Genomic DNA, 20,714 nt, shown 5'->3' on the forward strand with positions numbered 1-20,714 from the left:
GTGAGTGGCGTTGCGTGGGTGAGTGGCAAGTTGGAAGTTCGGTGGTATTATATTTACATAAGGCAGAGTGAAGTTCCCTCCTAATTCTGGCATATAAACATATATTCCCAGCATAGGTTTTATTTGAAATGCAGTGCTACGATGAATGAGCGCCAGGTCCTAGTACCTCTGTCACTTACCAACCTCTTGTATTCGCCCTATAATTCGTTCAGGTATAAGCAACTAAAGCATCCGACACAATAATCAAAAGTGGTACCGATAAAATGATGTAGAGTGTAAAGTAAAATGACGCTTGGCTCTTAATACAGCTGCTTTCGTTGCGCAACGTGATGGTACTAATGGTATTGGCCTTGGAATTATGAAGTACAAACCCTACCGAGATTGCGTCCCTTGACCCTTCGGCAAGACAAGCTGCACGTGCTTAACGCGCAGATCCATACTATCAAGTGAACGTGACCTTATATAATGTAACTGGTGCCCATGTAAAGCTTTCCAGTACTTCTGGCTCGGTTTCACGCAAAAAAAAAACAATTGGGTGGGTCTTTTTTCGGTTCCATGCACACGCTTGTAAAATACATGCTGTATTTACCAACAGGTTTGCTAATTTGCTATATGTTGTAGGGAAACTACTTTCAATTTCTGTGCTTGCTGTCATTAGATGTGCAAATCCGATTGGTTAGGTGGAGGCAGCTCAGAACTGTAGCCCCTAGAAAACCATAATTTTTTCTAAATAAAAGTGCAAGACCCGAAACATGGTGGGATCGATGTAGGTGATAGGTACTGTTTACTCAGTGGTTTTAGTTTGCAGGAGAATAGAAGCACAGGGAATGCGAGCGAGGGGAGGCAGGCAGATTACGAGGGAAGCCGGATGGGGGCGGGAGAGCCTGGTGGGGGGGCGTGAATGCGCGAGGGGAGGCAGGCGGATTGGGAGGGAAGCCTGATGGGGGGGGCGTGAATGCGAGAGAGGGAAGGTGCTGGTGTGGGAGGGGGGAGTTGCTGGTGTGGGAGGAGTGCTGCTAGGGGAGGAGAAGCCTGATGCCGGATGGGGGCGGGAGAGCCTGGGAATGCGAGAGGCTGGGCTTGCATGCGATGCGCGTGCATGTACACGGGAACTGCATGAAAACCGCGGGGCTGAGAGCCCTTTGGTTTCATGATGTTTTCGCCACTTGAATTCTCGCTCCGCTCGATGCGCTTGCGCACATCGATAGGTCGCGAGACCTAAAGAACACATCGCAAATGAGAGAGAAAAGCAAAATACATCTCAAATTCCTATCCAATTAGCAATTGGAGACCATAGGTTGCGACCAAATTTCTTCTTACTTATACCCTTCAGTTTATATAATGGAGCATCTTAATGATCTATTGTTGCATGTGTTCCATGTGCTGGTTGCGTAGAATTGTGCACAATTCAGCTCAACAATATCACAAAGTCGACGAAACAATAAATCAATTGCTATAAACCATAAGAGAGAAGACACACAAGAAAAAAAGAACACAGCGCAAATGAGAGATAAAAGCAAAATACATCTCAAATTCCTATCCAATTAGCAATTGGAGACCATAGGTTGCGACCAAATGTCTTCTTACTTATACCCTTCAGTTTATATAATGGAGCATCCTAATGATCTATTGTAGCATGTGTTCCATGTGCTGGTTGCGTAGAATTGTGCACACTAACAACAATCAGAATAATGTGCACCAGGGACTTGATTTTTCAGGAATTGGGAATGCTAAACAATTTGTGAATTGCTGGTTAAACATGGCCATCTTTGTGCTGCATCACTGACACATCAGAAAGCAAGACACACATTGCAAACCCAATTCTCTATTCCAAGTGAAGTGGGTGACTGGCAGCTGTTTTGGTCTTCTGGGAGAATTAAGGAAAACTCTGAAATGTCTCCCAATTTAGTCCTGGAGAATTGTGATCCAAGGACTGATTCTTTCGCGCCTTGATTACAGCACCTCACCATACTTGGGCAGCCCTCAGTCAGTTATTAACAAACTTGGCAATATCCAAAACGATGCCGCTCAAATTCTGTAAGATGTCCCTAAAACAGTGTCAGCACACACAGCACTGAAAAATCTACACTGGCTCCCTATAAGATACAGAGTGCGATTCAAGGCACTATGCATCACACATAGGGCAAAAGTCAAATTGGGTCCTTGTATTCTACACCAGCTGATCACCTCCCACCGGACCAATAGGGCTCTCAGGTCTAGCAATCTTGAGCTTCTTGCTGTTCCCAGGATCCTGAGCGGTAGAAATGGAGGTCGCTCCTTCGCTTTTCTGGAACCCAAACTCTGGAACTCTCTGCCGATCAACCTGAGAACGGAAGATAATTTTATGAGTTTTAGAAAGAAACAAAAAATTAACCTTTTTCATTAACCTTATTAATTACCACCACTCCAGCAGTTATTGAAAGCACGGGGAAGCCCGTTGTTGGGTAGCCAGGCGCTATATAAATCCGCTGAATTGAATTAAAGTTAAGCAGAAGCTAGTTGACATTCGTTGCTAGACAGCATTTCATGTAATCCAGTTTCCAGCCATCCTCCAATTTCTAATTGGTAAAAAACCCTCAATTTTCTACGTATCTATTTGCATTACAGATCAGGCACATATCAGGGCTGTATGGAAGTAGGTCCTAAAGTCCTCATAGGCATTTTTTTTGGGACAAATGTATTTAGTGACCATGGGGAACAGGAGAGATTTTTAAATGGGAATGCTTTGGAAGTAGAAGTTGGATCCTGCATGGAAGCCATATGTTTTCTTTGAAGATGAGCAACATGTGAATAGTTCATTAGAGGAATGCAAGGAAGTGTTATCAAAAGAAGAAACCAAATAAAAAAAGAAACCATAAATAAGGTGTGCTAGTGCAAAACTTGCATACGAAAGGCCAACTTTACAAGATAGTGACTCAGCGCGGCACTCCAAGCCATTTGGCTACGCCACGCCGAGTCACTTTCAAATCACAGGGATGCACGATATCTACAGTGATATGATGGATCCCTGTGATCCCCCTGTGCTGGCGCTCTATTGGCTGCCATGCGCCGATGAGTGCAAGGGTGCCTGCGTTGCGGGTAGATTGTTTTTGTGTAGGAAGGTGTCCCTTCCTGCACAAAACAATCGAGGGTGTTTTCATCTTTCTACAGGTGCTGCATAATGCAGCACGCATAGAAAGAGAAAAAACAAGAAGAAATAAAAACATTTCTCCTCATTGCGCCTCCATACGCCTCTATTGGGGAGGTGTAGCATTCTGAGGCATTACCAGGTTTACAATTTCTTGTAAATCTTAGAATTTATCCGGTTCCATGGGGGATGTATGGGAACACCCAGAGCAACACCCATGGAACGCCCCTTTCACGCAAAGTGCTGCATGAAAAGGGGCCGTATTTACAAGGACATGAACAACCACCATATGGGGCAGCACACTGCGCTGTTGGTGCATCACAAAAAGTGATAGATTGGCTGAGAAGGGGCTTGCAAATAAGCTCCAGAGTGTATAAATAGAACTTAAGACGCCTCATACTTGCTTTTACCTTTATTTGTGTATCAGGGTCATGGCTACAATATGCATCACTTTGCTCAGTGTAACAAAAACATTTTGAAAGAACTGCCCTCTTCTTCCTTGCATCCAGAAGATGGTTGCCACTTCCGGAAATGTCAGGCATTTCTGTTCCTTAAATGTAGCTTTTATATATACATCCATATAGGCTTACAGAACGATTCCGGCCCCTAACAAATTTATCTCTGGTGATGAAGTTATTAAATGTTGCTATTTGATAGGAGTTCTGCTGCGGCAGTTTCCAAAAGCAAATTCAATCTTAATTTGGAGTTAAGAGAGTACAGGCTTTCCAAGATCTTACTTATGCAGAATCCATATCAAATGTCTGAATGAATGTGATACTGATAACGCTGGAACCTGGAAATGTAATACATATTGGTTTTTATATATAGACCTCCTCGTATTTGCAATTAAAAAGCAACCCTTTCCCTAGAAGAAAGAACAGCTTATGTACTTTTTGATAGAATCGCTGAGGACGCTGATTATGAAGGACATAGGGATCGTGAGAGATGTATGGAAAGTGTAGCACATTTCTAGTGAAAGTCACTGAGCATTACTCAAAGAAAACGCTTCGCTTACAGTCACTTAATCAAGTTTATCTGCTGTGAGTGTTGGTTAAATTTGTGTAATGCTAAGAGGTTCTAGTCTGGCAGCTGAACGGAATGTGTATATATTTAGAGCAGAATATGGGTCAGGGAGAGGAACCTGTTCTGCTGATTGTATCTTGTGACCACCAGTGTGATGCTGTGGAATATGAAAGTGATCTGTTGTTGTTGTGGTTGGTATATACTTGGAAAGCAGACCGGGTCGGACTGGCCATAGCGGGCACCGGGCATTTCCCCGGTGGGCCACCAGGGTTGGGGGGCGATTTTGTTACAGGGCCGTTTTTGCAGCATAGCTGCAATATCTGCCGCTATAACGAATTCGTCAGAAACCTGCCCTGGTAAACAGCTCGGCCGCACCCCCAAACCCCTGGGGGGCTGGCCAAGCTCTTTGCCAGGGCCAGTTTTGAGTCCCAGTCCGGCCCTGAAAGCAGGCCTGCCAACCGTGAACAAAATCTCACCATGTGAAGACGACGGTAGGAGGGGCAAAGCCTGGGGAGGGGGCAGGACCTTGAACCTATTGCCCCCACAGCAATGAAAGTGCTAGGAGGGGGTACGGCCAGGTGGAGGGGTCGGGGCTTTGTGCAGGTCACTGTCTGTGACCCACTGTAAGCCCCCCATTGTTAAAAAAAAAAAAAGGAGGTTATAAAGGCTGCCGTTAATGTCCTGGGGTGATTGCAAAACCCCCTATAAACATCAGCTGCGCTGCTTCTCAAGACATTGTGACTCGAAGTACTCTCTACAGGGGTTTCCACTCACTTTGTCCGCCACCATGAGATATTGGTCCCTTGTCGAGTGACTATGAAAGGAATTGGTATCACATGACACACGGTGGTGCTGTGTGATTTGGCAGGTCTGGGAAACTGAAAGGGCCATAAAAAGAATAGAGATTTTTGACGTGCATTATTAAAAAGGCATGGAGTGCACTTCAGGGAAAGTATTTTAGGCGGCACATTATAATCTGTTTTACAACAATGGATATGAGTTGTCAATTGAAGGTGGCTTGGTGATGAGAACAAGTTAGTTAACTCAGAGATATGTTTTTGTGGCTACAAGTAGACCAGGAGATGGATGTGAATGTACATACATGCATCTCTGGTTCCATGAAGAATAGTACACAAGGGTGAGGGAGGTAGAGAGTAAATGGCTAGGTCCGCCCTCCTTAAGTATACATACAAAGAAAACCCGAGGTCGCGGGTTTAGGGACCTAGTCAAAGGGAGTGGCTCCTAATCAATGTGATCAGGAAAAAGCCTTAAAGAAAGAAAAATGTCTTTCTTGAGTCCCCCTCACTCACCAGGGTTTTCCCACGGTGACATGCTTCATCATTGGGGCATCCCAGTTCTCTACGAACTGGGGTGTGCTGCGACTTGCCGAAAATACGTAGGAGCACTTTTAATGGAAGACTATGTGTAGTGCAGAGTGTGGTGGAGTGGGTGAAAGTGATTTAAAAATACCTTGCTAGTGGGCTTAAATACTTTATTATCACTCCGAGGTTGGTATATCTAAAAGGGGATATTACACTGAGAAACCTAACTGTATTGAGTAGGAGTTTAGTGTATGATCAACATGTGTCGAGCCTACCCCTTGCTTTTCATCAGGACCACACAGGGGCCAGCCCTGTGTTTGTCACTCCTAGTAAACCTAAATAAGAAAATAAAGATAGTGAAAAAAATAAGGAAACGCTGCCACTAATAAAGCATGCGTGATTTATACATACGAACCCTATGTCACGTAGTATATTTTGTTTTTTAGCGAGGTTGCAGTATTTTCCGCACGCACGGCTGCCTTTACTGTTTGAAGATGCCCTCCAGGTACCAGACGTTAGAAGCAATTTCTATCCAAGAACTTGGTAAACAGGTGGGGCCGGAGACACGGACAGCGGGAGGGGGGCGGGAACGGGCACACGGACAGCGGGAGGGGGGGCGGGAACGGGCGGGAACGGACACTTACCTGCATTAAGTTGAAAAATAGCAACTCGGAACACGGCCTGCAGTGCCACGGATTTTAGATCAGAATGGGATAACTCTAAGATTGTGGGCAGTGGGAGAGAAGGACAAAAATAGTCACATTTAAACTTTTATGAGCCAATGATGCTCAGCTGACGAAGTGTTCTACACGCAGCGATGCCTGGCCTTGATAAATATGGGAACAACCGATGCACAAAGAAATCTGGCACGGCTGGTGGACACACACTGTTTTGCTCTCTTCTTTCGGAAACCATTCAAGCATATTCCGGAACATTGGCAGATGTTTCACGTTTTGTCTGTGTTCCCGCACTGTGTCAAATAAAAATGTGATACCAGATCTTACGTAATCTTGTAAAGAAGCAGATAATATTTACAAGAGTCCTCTAATACTTCCCAAAGTTCTATCCAGATTTCTTAGTGCTATTTACCGCACGCACGGCTGCCTTTACTGTTTGAAGATGCCCTCCGGGTACCAGATGGTAGAAACAATTTCTATCCAAGAAATTGGTAAACAAGTGGGGGGCGGGAACGGGCACACGGACAGCGGGAGGGGGGGCGGTAATGGGCACACGGACAGCGGGAGGGGGGGCGGGAACGGGATTAAAAAAGTAGTAAAAAAATGCCGCTTACCTGCAAATCAAGGAAAGTGAAATTGCGCAGCCCACCCCTGCAAAGCACACGTTGGAAATGAAACAAACATGCCGAGACAAAAAAAATAAAACAACCGCCCACCACCGCATGACGTTGTTAAAGGGGCGGAGAGCGAAAAAATCGCCGGAACGCCCACGAATCTGCTCGGGCAATAACTGACAGATCTCTCTTCCAATGGCTAGCCTCCATTTATGGAGCTAGCCAATGGAAGAGAGAGGCGGGACAAAGCCCTGTACTGTCTAACATAAGATTTCGCCTGCGCGAACACTGCTGCGCAGTGGACGCCAGGCGAAACCTAAAACGGAGACCCTGGTGTGATCCCAACACGTCCAACGCTTCTCGGGAGACTGCACTGAGGACTAGGACTGAGAAAGGGAAGCGGAAGATGGGATGCGGAGTGGTATACACAGGGTGACTGAAATTAGAAAGCAGTTTAAGCCCAACTATGCTTCAGTGTTAGCTTATTTCCATGCATGCTACAGATATGGTGTATGTGATGTAAGTACAGCTAAACAGTGACACTTGTTTTGTCATGTGTATGGCACTTTAGCATACTGATATGATACAAAGCCGATCCCACCACTTTAGACTAAACAGAGGTGTAAGTTAAGAGACAAAAAGACATGCAATTCAGCAGATAACATGCAAAACATTATTCACCATTAACTAATGTTTTTTCACAAGTTGATCTACAGGAATTTCAAATTTGTAATGCTGCCCACGCCTTAATGCTTAGTAAATAATGTTTATGATATTGCACTTGGCAGAACACAAAGATACGGATGCATACATCAGCAATGACCGGTGTTACCCTCTTTTAAGCTGCCCCTAGCAGCAAAGTTTAGAAGTCTATCCTGTGGATAACATCAGGAGGTTTAATCTGGCTCTAAAAGTACCACTGTCGAACAAGAACCTGTCCTGCACCACTGAGTGACAGTTACATATTTGTTATACAAGTGCCTCCCACAATTCATCTGGAGTGAACAACCCCACCAACTTTAGACTAGAAGCATCAATGTTTGGGATTATTCCAAATATTGGTTTCACTGTTAGAGGTCTGCAGAAAAGATAGGACCCAGCTGAAGGTTGGATCCTGGGTGAGAAAGACTGCATGGCCACTTGTATCGCAGGTCCTCGGAGAACAAGATGATCGTCATGTTGGCGGCATCAATGTTAATAATTCACCAAGAATACTGACTGAAGTAGTTTCCATTCCAGAGCTTGGGCAGACACAGGTCAAAGGATGCAGTGGGACCCCAGATGAGAGAAGCACGGTTTAGGGATTGTTGTTTCAAGGATATTATTTAGGTAAGGCAGGCTCTACTAGAGATTGGAGTTGGCCAGTGTTCCTGTTTCTGCCTTGGAATTTTGAGAAGGGGAGCAAAAATTGTGTATGTCAGTTTGAGGAGTGCAGCTTGTTGAGTGCAACGGTGGTAGAGCCCAGAGCTGCCAGACGAAAATTGACTCTCATGACATTGTAGATATCTGTGCTAGGACATGTTGAGTTGAGGCAGGTAGTTTAACTCTTGGTTTGTGATGTTGACTAGCACCTGGGAGCGGGTTGTAGCAGTGGTGCATAAGCAGACGTAGTGGTACTTTGTGTAGTGAAGATAGCTTTGTTTGATACTTTCTGGGAGGTTTTATGCTCTACAATATTAAAGGACTTGGTGGCAGTCTATTGGCTGTGCGCTAAGGGTATTTTGGAATCCGATATTGCTTTTCATGCTTCTGGTGTCTTTGGTGTGGGTCATTTAAGTCTGTGGGGTCGAGGTCCTGTAGTTTGTCCTCTCGAGTAGTGTTCTATGGCAATGCTGAGATTTTGTTGTTGAGACTAGTTTAGCCAGAATGCGAGTTTCTTTAGGGACGTGGTGAGTAGTGGTTGTATTTGTCATTTGATAGTTGAGATGGTTGCCTGTGACAGGGATAGCATGGATGTCATTCTTGCAGAAGCTTGGGCGCTCTACAGTTTTATTAACAAAGCTCAATTTTTAGGTCAGGTTGAGCTTAAGTCCACTTATAATGGTCGAGCCTATTTGGGTGTACTCCTCCGGTTAAGATAATTGCTGTTTATAAAACATCTTAATGTAGATATGTGCTGGTATCACTAGTGGAAACAAACGTTTGCAAATCAGCAAAACGTTAATTAATAAATATATCAGATTTAGGCAACTATTCTGTACATTCACCTCAGAAGAGATCCCTTTGTAAATTACACTGGATGTTTTTGTTTCGAAGCCTGTTATTTGTTAGGACTGAAACCTCGCTTAAAGGTTAAACTATGTCCCTATTCATTACAGTGAATGGATTTGTATCCAACCTTGTCTAATTACCTTACCATGTCTGATTTGTTGGTTTACTCCTGTTCTGTTACATAAGAAAAGGCAGAATAGTGCTTTTCCCAACCCTCCTAGAGGCGCATTAAACAGTTTTTACAACATGGCCAGCCATCCATACACTGGCACACATCACAGATGTGGTGTAATAGAGCGATTCTAACATGCTGAAGGTCTGGTGAGAGCAATCAGTACATTAAATGTTGGCAGGTAACTGCTGCAGGTTGTCTGTGACTGCCTTTGTACTCTATGAAATATACCAGCTCTCACCTACTTTGCACTTTATCTGCTGTGCGTGTATAACTTGTGATGTTGTTACAGTATTGTTCCGCTGCTATAGGATTGCTCTTCCTTTGGCTGATGTCTTGGTCAATCGGAAGTCAATTGGTCTCCATCCCCCACCACTTGTTACCAGAACACTGCATTGTTATTGTTATAATCAGAGTTTTTAACTAAAAGTTTCTAATTTTATATTGCCACTGTTCATATTATTAGTTGCATTTATATTTATAATTATTAATATTAATAGATTTCTTTTTATGTTTGCCCAGGAGTTCAGACTCTGAAGAAGCCTTCGAAACCCCCGAATCCACCACCCCAGTAAAAGCCCTTCCACCGCCTCCACCATCACCTCCCATACCCCAGGTGGAGCCAGAGGAGGAGACAGTAACAATCGCCCCCAGGATTCAACTGCTCTCGGAGGATACAGGTACAGGTGGGAGATGGGGTTGTGGCCGACCAAGAGGAAGTGGGATTGTGTGTGTGTGTGTGTGTGTGTGTGTGTGTGTGTGTGTGTGTGTGTGTGTGTCTGTGGTGAAAGGACCCAACAGTGCTTATGCATATTATTGCATGTATTTGGAGGACCGACTTTCTGTATGGACAGGAAGTAGCGTCCTCCGTATGTGTAGAAGGTGAGGAGTCTCCAATGTGCACAAGGTGAAAAGAACAACGTGTGTGTTAGAGGAGCAGCCACAACTGTAAGTGTTGTTTAGCACAACCCTTGACATGTACAAGGCTTTGAAAACTGGTTGGTGCAGGTGCAGACAGATGTCTGCAATTGTGGCTCTGTATGACGGGGCAAGAGTTATGACCTTTCTCCGACAGCCTTGTGTGTTAAATGAGTCTTGGGTTTCATTCTGTCTCGGTGTGCCTTTCAGTGTCTGGCAGTCCCAGGGTATATGGAAGTGTCTCCCTAGTCCTAGTGAGCAAGTCAGTGTTCATCTTTCCCAGCGCTCTTCTTTGTGTCTCTCTGGGTCCCTGTCTGAGTCTGTGTCTTCCTGTTCCTGAGTGGATGTCTAGATTTTTCACATGTAGTTTCTGTCAGTCTTCCTGGGCCCATTTTCTGTCTGTTCCTGTCCTGTTGTTTATCTCTCTCTGAGACACTGCACTCACCTGAGTTTCTTGGCCTTGTTGTCTGCATCTTCTCCTCCTAGGGTCTGCTCCATATCTCCCCATCCGGATGTCATTGTTTCCATTCCAGATAATCATATTTTCTTGATAGTGTCAAGTCTCTAAGCCTCAGAGTCTGTCCTTCTTTGTCCTAGTTTTAGTGTATTCCCTTTCCTAATGCAGAAGTGTCCCCTCGCTCAATATAAATGTGTTCCTTCCCCAGTGTCAATGTATCCCTTTTCTAGTATGATTTGCTTCCGCGGTGTGCCCTTGTTCCAGTCAAGTTATACTTCTTCTATCCCCTAGTATCCCCGCCTGTGTTGATGCAGTCCCTGTTCAGCATCACTATAAGTGTAAGCCTTGTCCAAGTGCCATGTATTCTGAAACGCGTCATCCTAGAGTGTAAATCTCCCTGACCCAGTGTATTGTCAATGGCTTCCTGTCAGATGACGTCTCGCTGCCTTGTGATGATGTCTTTCCAGTCGAGACATCTCTCCATCCCAGTGTTGCGTGTTACCTGTTTCCGTGTGCACTTCATTTGTCTCTTTGTCGTCTTGTAGCCTTGTAGGTGTCCCCCCCTGTTCCGGTAACCACATCTCCATCCCCAGGCTTGCTGTGAAGTCTTTGACTCAAATAGCAATGGTCAGCGGAGGTCAAAAATTGTGTAAGGCGTGAAGTTGCAGGACATGATCCGGTTGTTGCTGGAAATTTACCTTAATTAATATGAATGCTCACCAGTTTCCTTGCTTCAGTCACTTTCTACTTGCTTACATCCAAACTGCCCCATGCTCCATGCTGATTGGATAATAAGATACAATGGCCAAATGCCCTTTGTATGTCAGTGTCTGGTGCCACTGGTCATGCGCGCTTTTAAGTTATTTTGTAAGTTTGTTGCATTGGGCATGATGAAGAGCAGGTGCTGTTACCCCCTGCAAAGAGAGATTAGCAATGTTATACTTAAAAAATACAAAAATGTGCTGCTCCTTTTCCATTGAGGGACAGGTTATCTGTGGCAGAGGAGCGCCATGTTCCCTGCTGTCCGGCCTTCACTAGTTGGTCCATCCTTGTGTCTGCCTTCTGTCCTTGAGCGAAGAGATGTAGTGCCACCTTGGAGCATGCAGGTGTTTTTTATCCAGTCACTGTTTGGTCAGAATAAATTACAATGAGTGTTCTCCACTGTACTCAAAGACATGAGCATTTGAAAATGAAGTTGTGTCTTTGGAGTAGTTGGAAGAGATTGTCTGCCAATCAGGTGAGCAGATGAGGGTGGGATATATGAAGAAGGTCGTTGCTGGTTGGTGGTCGGTAAAGTGATAAGGCATGGTATATGGATAAGGTGGGAAGCTACATGCCTGAATCTACAAATTTGAACAAAAAAAGTTTTTAATCCAAACCGATCAAAAGTTACTAAAACATGTTCATGTGTGTTCGCTTTTGTTGGAAGATCCTTCGCCTCGATTAACTGGTCATCTTTCAGTTGCTTATTTATATTTGGTTGTTAAATTGGTCTTAATGATGTGAAATCTTTGCCCAGACAGTATTATCATTTTTAAAAATTGCAAAATAATGAAGTAATACTATCAAAAAATGTGCTGCATTATGCTGCACAATTTTCCAGCATAGTTTGGTGCTCCCCTGCCGCATAGTTATAGTGCACCTGCATACATTATATCACAATACAAGTATGTGTGGAGAAGCGTGGCTCAATGGTTAGAGCGTCAGACCCTGATGCAGAGGTCTGACCCGGGACCAGGGTTCAATTCCCGCCTCGGCGGCTCTTGGACTCAATCTCCCCGGACCTGATAATTCTCGCCTCGGTGCCTAATCTAATCATGGGTCCCACTCTGTGACTCTGGGCAATAGCTTGCTTAATCTCCACAACGGCCCCAACAGCGCTTGGATGCCTGGCTTCACCTTGGGGGTGCCCAGGAGTGGACATCTCACAGGAAAGCCAGGAAGGGTTCCACAGCGGTATGAATACAGCGCTCCGAGACCTCTGGTTAGAAGGCGCTATATAAACACTAGCGTGTGTGTTCAATGAAAAAAAAACAAAGGTTAAACCTTTGTTATATTTAGGAAAACTTTATTTATTCTTTCTATACAAACCAAACTGAAAATACACAAACATAAACAATTCTTTTGTTACTCATGCCTTCAATTTATAATGTATTCACTGAATTTAAATTAATATATATTTATTTATTCTTTATCTACAAACAAAACTTAAACTACACAAAAATAAAAATTTCTAAAATGATACTTCTACCTTTAAATTATAATTTAAACAACACCTTCAAATGATTATAACTTGTGCACCTTCATACACAGTGTATTCAACACAGTAGCCACGCTAGTTTAACTATAACTCCCTACCATGCACTGTATTTTTACAAAAGATGTGATTTGCAATGTCATAACTATTATTGTAAGTACTATAAAGTGGAGTGGTGTACAGTAGAGTTGCATGGAGTGGAATGGCATACAGTGGAGTGGCATACAGTGTATTAGCTTACACTGGTGTAGAGTGCAATAACGTTGACTGTTACTGGCGCACAGTTTAGTGAAGTACTGTGGAATAGCGTACAGTTGTTGGGTGTTGCTTCTGACGGTGACAGTGGTGTGGAGTGATTGTTTTGTAGGATTATATCGCTGTCCGGGTAGTCCTATAGCAAACTTATAGGGCTTATTATTAAGTAGTTCTGATGTGGGGCGGTAGTGCAATGAGGTGATTGTGTTGTGCTGGTGGCGATGCTGTGTGATGAAGTATCTGTGAGCTGGTCGTTATGGGCTATATCGTGCTGGACAATGGTGTTGCGGTGGGTGGTGCTTTATTGTGTGAGGTTTTTTAGGTTTTGACTGGCCATGCGCTTTGCGCATGTGCCAAAAAACCTCTTGAGTTGTGTGTGTGGCTTTGGGTCGGCCCTCGTCATTGATTGGCTGGCTCCGTAAACGGAGCCTTGCCATTGGACGAGGGGCCTGTCCGTCAATGCCGGACCAGACACGGGGGCGTTCCCGAGATTCTTTGGCTTTTGCCGACGTCACGCGACGTCAGCTGAAAGCCGGGAACGCCCCCGAATCTGGTCCGGGATTGAGGGCACCCGCCTTCCTGCTCCTGTGCGATGGCCGGTATAGAGGCAGGCAGTCAGTCCGAAGCGCTGTGCTTCCCCTGAGCGCTTTTTGTGCACAGCCGTTTTGCCCGTGAAAATCACCGCCGCAGCCCCGGGGCCGCGGAGAAGCCGAGGGAACCACCGCTGACGTCACCCGGGAGCCGCGCTACCATTGGTTCAGGCTGCGGGAGGCTCGCCGGGCGACTTGCGCGGTGATTGGCTGCTGGAGTGAGGAGAAACCAGGAAGCGGACGGGAGGCCACCCCCGCTCCTGCCGGGAAGAAGAAGGAACCGTCCTCCGGCGAGGCTCTCCCGAGGAGAGAGCCCTGCCACCGTCACCCAGAAGAGCCCAGCGGAGAGGAGCCGCCGCCGCCTCAGACAACCGGTGAGTGCGGGCGGGCTCCGGGTCGCTCCTATGCGTAGGGGAGTGCCGTGGGCAGGTTGATGTGCCCAGAGCGGCCCCGTTGCAGGCGGGCCGCTCCAACTATCACCCCAGTCAGCCTCGAAGAAGGCTACGTGAAAGCTGCACCCGCCCGGAGGCGAAAGATCGGCAGCATCAGTCAACAGTGCACCACTCTTGCACCGGTCGGTGCTTGCTGCGTTTGGGTGTCACTTAACTCCGTCCAGGCTGCCAGGCACAGGAGAGAGGCCGCACGGCAAGTGTCACTCGATGCTCAGCATACGTGAAAGCTGCACCCGCCCGGAGGCGAAAGATCGGCAGCATCAGTCAAGTGCACCACTCTTGCACCGGTCGGTGCTTGCTGCGTTTTGGGGTTTCCTAATCTCTTCCTTCTGTGACACACCAAAGACTCACCTTTAAAGTGGTTCAACGCCCGGTGCTCAGGATCACACGTCTCGCCGCTCGGCCGGGGCTCCCTGCACTAAAACTCACTCAGAGGAAAGGTGCGCGTTTGGAAGCCTCCAGTGACCCCGCGGATGAACGCCCCTGGCGGGGTCTGGCCCCTTTACACGTGTAGAGATTGGATATCTGATGGCAGCTGCACCCGGGCAGGAGGGCTCGTCCAGCCGTCGGCCCCGCCCTGGGATTCACAGCAAGGTGACCCCCCTCCTGCCTGACCCTCCAGCAGACACAGCCCTCCTGAATTAAAGCTATATGGGGGCGTCGTGGCCCTCGGATCCCACCCGCATCCACCTATGCACACATATATGTACAGATACACATCTAGCAGCTGCACCCGGGCAGGGGGGCTCGTCCAGCCGTCGGCCCCGCCCTGGGACTCACTGCAGACGCTGCCCCTCTTAAGTGACAGCTGTAGGGGGCGTCGTGTCCCTCGGATCCCACCCGCTTCGAGCAATGCACACATAAATAAACAGATAAAGATCCGATGCTGCGGCAGGACAGAAACACACCCCATGGATGAACCTCACGTGTCCTCACCTCACAAGACCCTATAGAGGCCCCCCCCCCCCCGCAGTACAGGGCAGATAAGAAAGACAGGAGACCTCACCTGTGCCCACGAGGGCCGCGGCCAGGAGGCAGCCCAGCACCGCCTGCATCTCTTCGGGGGTGGAGGGGGCGGCAGCACCGCCGTGTGCGCTGCCCGTGTGATGGGTGTCCGCTGCCCGTGTGATGGGTTGCGGTGTCCGCTGTGATGGGGGTCCGCTGCCCGTGTGATGGGTGTCTGCTGCCCGTGTGATGGGTGTCTGCTGCCCGTGTGATGGATGTCTGCTGCCCGTGTGATGGATGTTTGGTGCACGTGTGATGGGTGTCCGCTGCCCGTGTGATGGATGTCTGCTGCCCGTGTGATGGATGTTTGGTGCACGTGTGTCTTCTGCTCTGCGCTCCGCCCGTCACTCTGCCTCCTCCCCTCCTCGGGGGTGTTTTGCTGTGGGGTGGGTGTGTCGGCGTGACGTCAGAGGGTGGGCTCTCTATAGCCTCTTCTCTCCTGCTGCCCGCCGGGTGTTTTTATTTATTTATTTATTTTATTTATGCAGTTTTATATAGCGCGGACTTTACCCGAAGGCGTCAGAGCGCTTTACAATAGGAACAGAAATGATACAAACTGAGACCATTACACGAACAGCAGATTGCAGAGGCCCTGCGTGTTCTCAGTGTAAACTTTTTCTGTGGTTAGTTAGTAGCCCCCTCCACCCCCCTCCCGCCGATCTCGAATGGAAGAGACCTACTTCAAGGAAAGAGGTGCGGCCTTTTCTCTGTCACTGAAAAACATTGACAGGTGCTAAACAGCCTAATGGAGTTACAAAAAACATAAAATGCCGCGATCTCCCTTTCTCGTGGACAGGGAGAGCCTGCAGAGTTACACCGAGGACTTGGACAAGCAGCGAAACCGGCTCGGCTGCCTGTCAGTACTAAACGCCACACCAGGGATAAATATATGAATGCAGTGCTTCGTTTTGCACAGCGCTGAGAATATATACGCCCCCAAACTACTGATTGCTTCCCAAGCGGTGCACGTGTCTGTCGATCCTCGAAGCCACCCTCCCAGACTAGGTGAGTCGGAGGCTGAACCCTCTGTGCAGCCGGGTTGCTGGTCTGCCGTTTCCACACTCCGGGTGTCCAGAGGCACTATGTTGTGTGGCAACATGCTAATCTTTACAGGACAGACCGGCTTTTCAAGGCCCCGGTCTCTGTAGTGCAGCCTGTGTAAATGCCACAGGAAAATGTCGGCCCTTCACGCAGAACTGTCAAAAAACTGGTAAATGGGCCAGTGAAGTCCACGTGTGTTTGAGGGGAGGATGGGGGTATTTGGGTGATGGGAAGACGGGGTGGAGGATCAAGAGGAGGAGGTGGGCATATGGAGTCGGCGGGCGACCAGCATGTCCCCAGCCTACACCGCCCAGGTGCCCTACAACTACAATCAGCTGGAGGGGCGCTTCAAGCAGCTGCAAGGTGAGTTGCACGCCCGCCGCTTTCTTGTCGGCGTTGCTATGGCACAGGGAGAGGGCGCCTCGGCTGCCTTATGTCTTTGCATGCGCATTCTATAGATTGGAATTAATTGAGCCACCAGGCCCCTACAATAATCCCGCCCACTGGCTAGTCTTGAATGTTCCGACCTGATGTGCAATTTTTCCCGTACTTTTTTAATGCTCTTGCTGTCCAGCCCCTACTTTTGTATTTTTAGTCGTGCTGTTTTCACCACTTAAGCCCTGCGTGTTCTGTGTGGGTGTGTGTGGGGGGCTCTGTGTGGCTGTGTGTGTGGGGGGCTCTGTGTGGGTGTGTGTGTGGGGGGGGGCTCTGTGTGTGTGGGGGGGGGGCTCTGTGTGTGTGTGGGGGGGCTCTCTCTGGGTGTTTGTGTGTGGCATTTGCGAGAGATTAAGCTATTGGCATTGTAAACGACAATGCCATTTATTTACGTTACAAAAACATAAATAAAAATAATGTCAAGAGCAATGCCAATAGCTCTAACTTTAACAAAGGCAAAACCATTGCATTGTAAATGCTTGTTTGTGCAGGTCGATAGTGCTGACGGCTGGTATTGCTGTGATGTGGGTCTGCAGCCACAATACAGAATGCTTAAGTCCTGCACTGTCTGGTACATTTCTGGTGCAGTAGCGCCCTCAAGTGAATAAGTTTGGGAATTTCAACCTCTGACTCCTAGTCCTTCGGTGGCCTGGACGAATGTGTAATAAAATCTCTTCCTGTGCCCTCCTCTCAATTGTGGCAAGGGAAGCAAGCAAATGAATATTGTAGCAGAAGGTCTATGCCGGTCATTATTGGCCCTCTGCCTCTCTAATGTAAACGGAGCTCCAACATTAAAATGTCTGAACAGTTCTGAACCTTTTCCTTGTGTGTGCTCTATCATAGATGCCGAGAAGTGCGGCTTTCTCAACTTTCTCACACCCATGATTGAAAACCTCATACTAGGCCCTCTTCTAGTTCAATAGCCTTTCCTGGACATTGCACTTCGGGTCAGGCTGCCTGTGTGTCCAACTGATGTCCTGGAGGGATGGGGGCCTGCTGTGCTGGTTGTCTGCGTGATCTTGATGTTACTCCTTCTAATTGGCTTCTCTGCTTCTCTCCATGCAGGTTTGGGCTCCACCTCCGATACTGTCTCTCACACAGATGTGTCCCAGGCCGACTCCGTGGACGAGAGCCCCTTCCGCCCGCCTTCTCGCTCCTTCTCCTCCACTTTCGACGAGGACAAGCCCATAGCCAGCAGTGGCACCTACAACCTGGACTTTGCCAGCATCGAAGTGGTCGATCCGTTTCAGAGCTCTCCCTCTGAAGCGGGGTCTGCCCCTCGAGAACCCAAGGTCCGGGCCCGCCGGAAGTCCACCGACTCGGTTCCGCCTCCGAGATCCACCCTCGCGCGCTCCCTCAGCCTGCAGGCAAGTGACTTTGACGGATCCTCCTCCCTGGGCTTTGGCGAGCTTGGAGACATTTTGGGTACCGCCAGTGCCTCCAGCACCCTAAAGCGCGTCAAGAAACCACGGCCTGCTTCACTGAAGAAAAAGTCAGGAGCTAAAAAACCAGCCGAAACCGTAGTGGATACAGAGCCACAAGAGGGCGAGCCTGAGGCCGGGGAACAGAAAGCGGCCTCCCCCTTCAACCAGGAAGCAGAAGAGCTGGTTCACTCCAGCCAGGAAACTGAGGTGCCCCCTGCGAGCGCTCTAGCACCAGAGACAGACCACCCCCCCACCAGTAATACGCCTCCTCTTATTCCTGAGACTGACAAGGAGCCCAAGGGGCGGTCTCTCAACTCTTCCCCCCTTGACCCAAGTCTCTTTGCAGCCGCAGAGCCCACAAATACCAACGTGGGCAAGGTTCAGAACTCCCCACCAGCTGCCAGGAAGACCTGGTCTCCCGTCCCAGAGCCCGAGGCCCTGGAAGTGACCCCTCCAGACACTGGAGGGGAGGAGGTCCCCGTGGTCCGCGCTCAATCCATCAGGCTGGAGTTCGATTATTCTGAGGATCAGGAGGGTGGCGAAGGGCAGCCCGCCCGGCCCCCTCCCAAAAAACTGGGGAAGAAACCTGGCGCCAGAATGCCCCTGAGAAAACCAAAAGCAAAAAAAGTGTTAGACAAGCCAGACAGCTCACCAGTGAAGCCCCCCCAAGACCCAGACGATGTACCCATTGCCAAGGGGTCCTACACTTTTGACTTTGACAAGTGGGATGACCCTAATTTTAACCCTTTCTCCTCCAGTGGGAAAATGCAGGACCCTTCCAAGACTGTGGCGCCGGCTGCCTATGAGATGAGGGCGGACAGCCCGGAGGACATGGGGAGTCCCATAAAGGCATCCACAAAGCTTTCTAGCTCACCGGCTAGGGCGCCAGCCGCCTTTGAGATCCCAGCCAGTACAAACAGCGGCTCTGGGGGTGATGGAGAAGCCCTGAATAAGCCAGCCAAGAAGAAAAAGACACCCCTGAAGACGTAAGTAACGGTACAAGGAATGTACCATGGGAGAAGAGCAAAGGGGGAAAGATACTAACTAATTATCAGTTTCAGGTCTGACTGTTAGTTTAACTTGTAAAGCCGGGGGGTAGGAAGAGCACTGTGGCCATGGTTCATTGACTATTGTTCTGTTTTTAATACTACGTTTGAGATTGAAAATGAAGCATTATTAAGGTGAATTTCTAGAAAATTCCAGAGTTTTTCGAAGCTCACAAAGATGGAGAAAAGTCTGTGGAAAGACTGAACCAATTTAAAAGCAAGCGAGAGAGAATCAGGTCTTAAAAGAAGTATCAGTCACTGAATTAAGTCTGGTGACATGTTTTAGGTATTAGATGCTAGTGTGGCGCCAGAGTGCCTTCAAACCTGTTGTGACTGGATTTTTCCCGGGTATACGAGCGTGTGCCCCTGCCCTGAGTAGCCAGGTTTTTATTTTGTGGATTTGGTGTCCTCCCTTTTATTTTGGTCCTTGTCTCACACTAATTTAGCATGCGCGCAGAGACCTAGGCCTCTCCCAGATATAAGTCTCCCTGTTATGTGACTTGGAGTGAGACCCTTATTGTGAACAGCAAACTACTGTACCTGATCTACTTCTCACATGAAGTGATGGCAACATAACTTGTTTTGTGATTAATAGTTTGACCCAACCCTTTTCTCTGTCGGTGAAAGTGTGGCCAACTGACTCCTCCCAAATAAAGTTCTGCTGTTATGTGAGACCCTAAACCCTGCACTGAAATTCCATGTATATGGCGAGTGTGTGTAGAGTGGGCCTGTGATATGTGTGCTGGTAGAACTCTATATGTATGACTTTGACCAAGGGCCTACCTGCACTTGAGGATCGGGAGAGAGAATGGGACGGGTGCAGTTAAGACCGCCACACTTGTTTGCGATTGTGTGGTACAAAAAGCCATTCTAAAACTTTGAATTGAGTTGTCTGTTGTAAATTCATGGAAACTGAGCAAAATGCACCTGAGCCAAGGTCCTAGCACAAGAGGCAGTAATAGCGGGACTCACAACCTCAGTGCGAGGGGAGAGGATTACCAGGGAAAGGAGAGAAGTGTAGTACTTCACGATTAGTGCAAATTCCAACAGCCCTTTCTATTGGATCGATCGATTCGAGAAGTATTGGGTTTTGCTGTGAGATTTAAAGTACTTTCTTTTTCTAAAACATGAGCATTGGGCTGGACACTACATTATTGTATCTGTTGTTTGACTGCTCAGTTCTGAGTACTTGATTCTCACACTACCTCCTTGACAAGCCTGTGACTGCTCTCTCTCTCTTTACCCTTCGAGTCAAGTGTAGAAAGGGTTGTACTTGGGTCAGCTTGCAGAGCAATAGTAGGGAGGTCCCCTTGACATCAGCGGCAAACTATCTTGATCACCAGGGTTGGGGTCCAGAAGCCCTTGTTTGCTCTGTGCCCCCCCCCCCCCACTCACGAACTAGGGCTGACAGACACTGTACAGGTCTATAGGTCTATATCCGACCTAATATATGACCTTGTACTAAACTGTGAAAGTGTTCCTTCTGCTAATACCACTGCTATGTTTATTAATGGCTTGGTGTGTTGGAAACATACATTGTGTGGTGCGCACAATCACATCTTCCCTTCAGTCACACACTGTACACTTTACAGTCATACGGACCAGCACATTATTAGCCCCACCTCATAAAAGGCCCATAGATAAAAATTCGATAGTGAGCGTACACTAGCTCAGTATTGTGTTTTAGC

The 20,714-nt window shown here is 47.7% G+C and overlaps 1 protein-coding gene across 6 annotated transcripts in view; it reads left to right on the forward strand.

Moving 5' to 3' along the window:
- TACC2 (transforming acidic coiled-coil containing protein 2) overlaps positions 1-20,714 on the forward strand; it is a 395,420-nt gene that overhangs the window by 286,972 nt on the left and 87,734 nt on the right. For all 6 annotated transcript variants that reach the window (XM_086922962.1, XM_086922956.1, XM_086922957.1 and 3 more), the window contains 2 exons: positions 9,669-9,826; positions 17,622-18,966. In XM_086922962.1, the coding sequence (XP_086779088.1) occupies positions 9,669-9,826; positions 17,622-18,966 (1,503 nt within the window). The remainder of the gene's footprint in view (positions 1-9,668; positions 9,827-17,621; positions 18,967-20,714) is intronic.

This window comes from Lissotriton vulgaris, chromosome 5, assembly GCF_964263255.1.
Source record: "Lissotriton vulgaris chromosome 5, aLisVul1.2, whole genome shotgun sequence".
Taxonomy (NCBI): Eukaryota; Metazoa; Chordata; class Amphibia; order Caudata; family Salamandridae; genus Lissotriton; species Lissotriton vulgaris.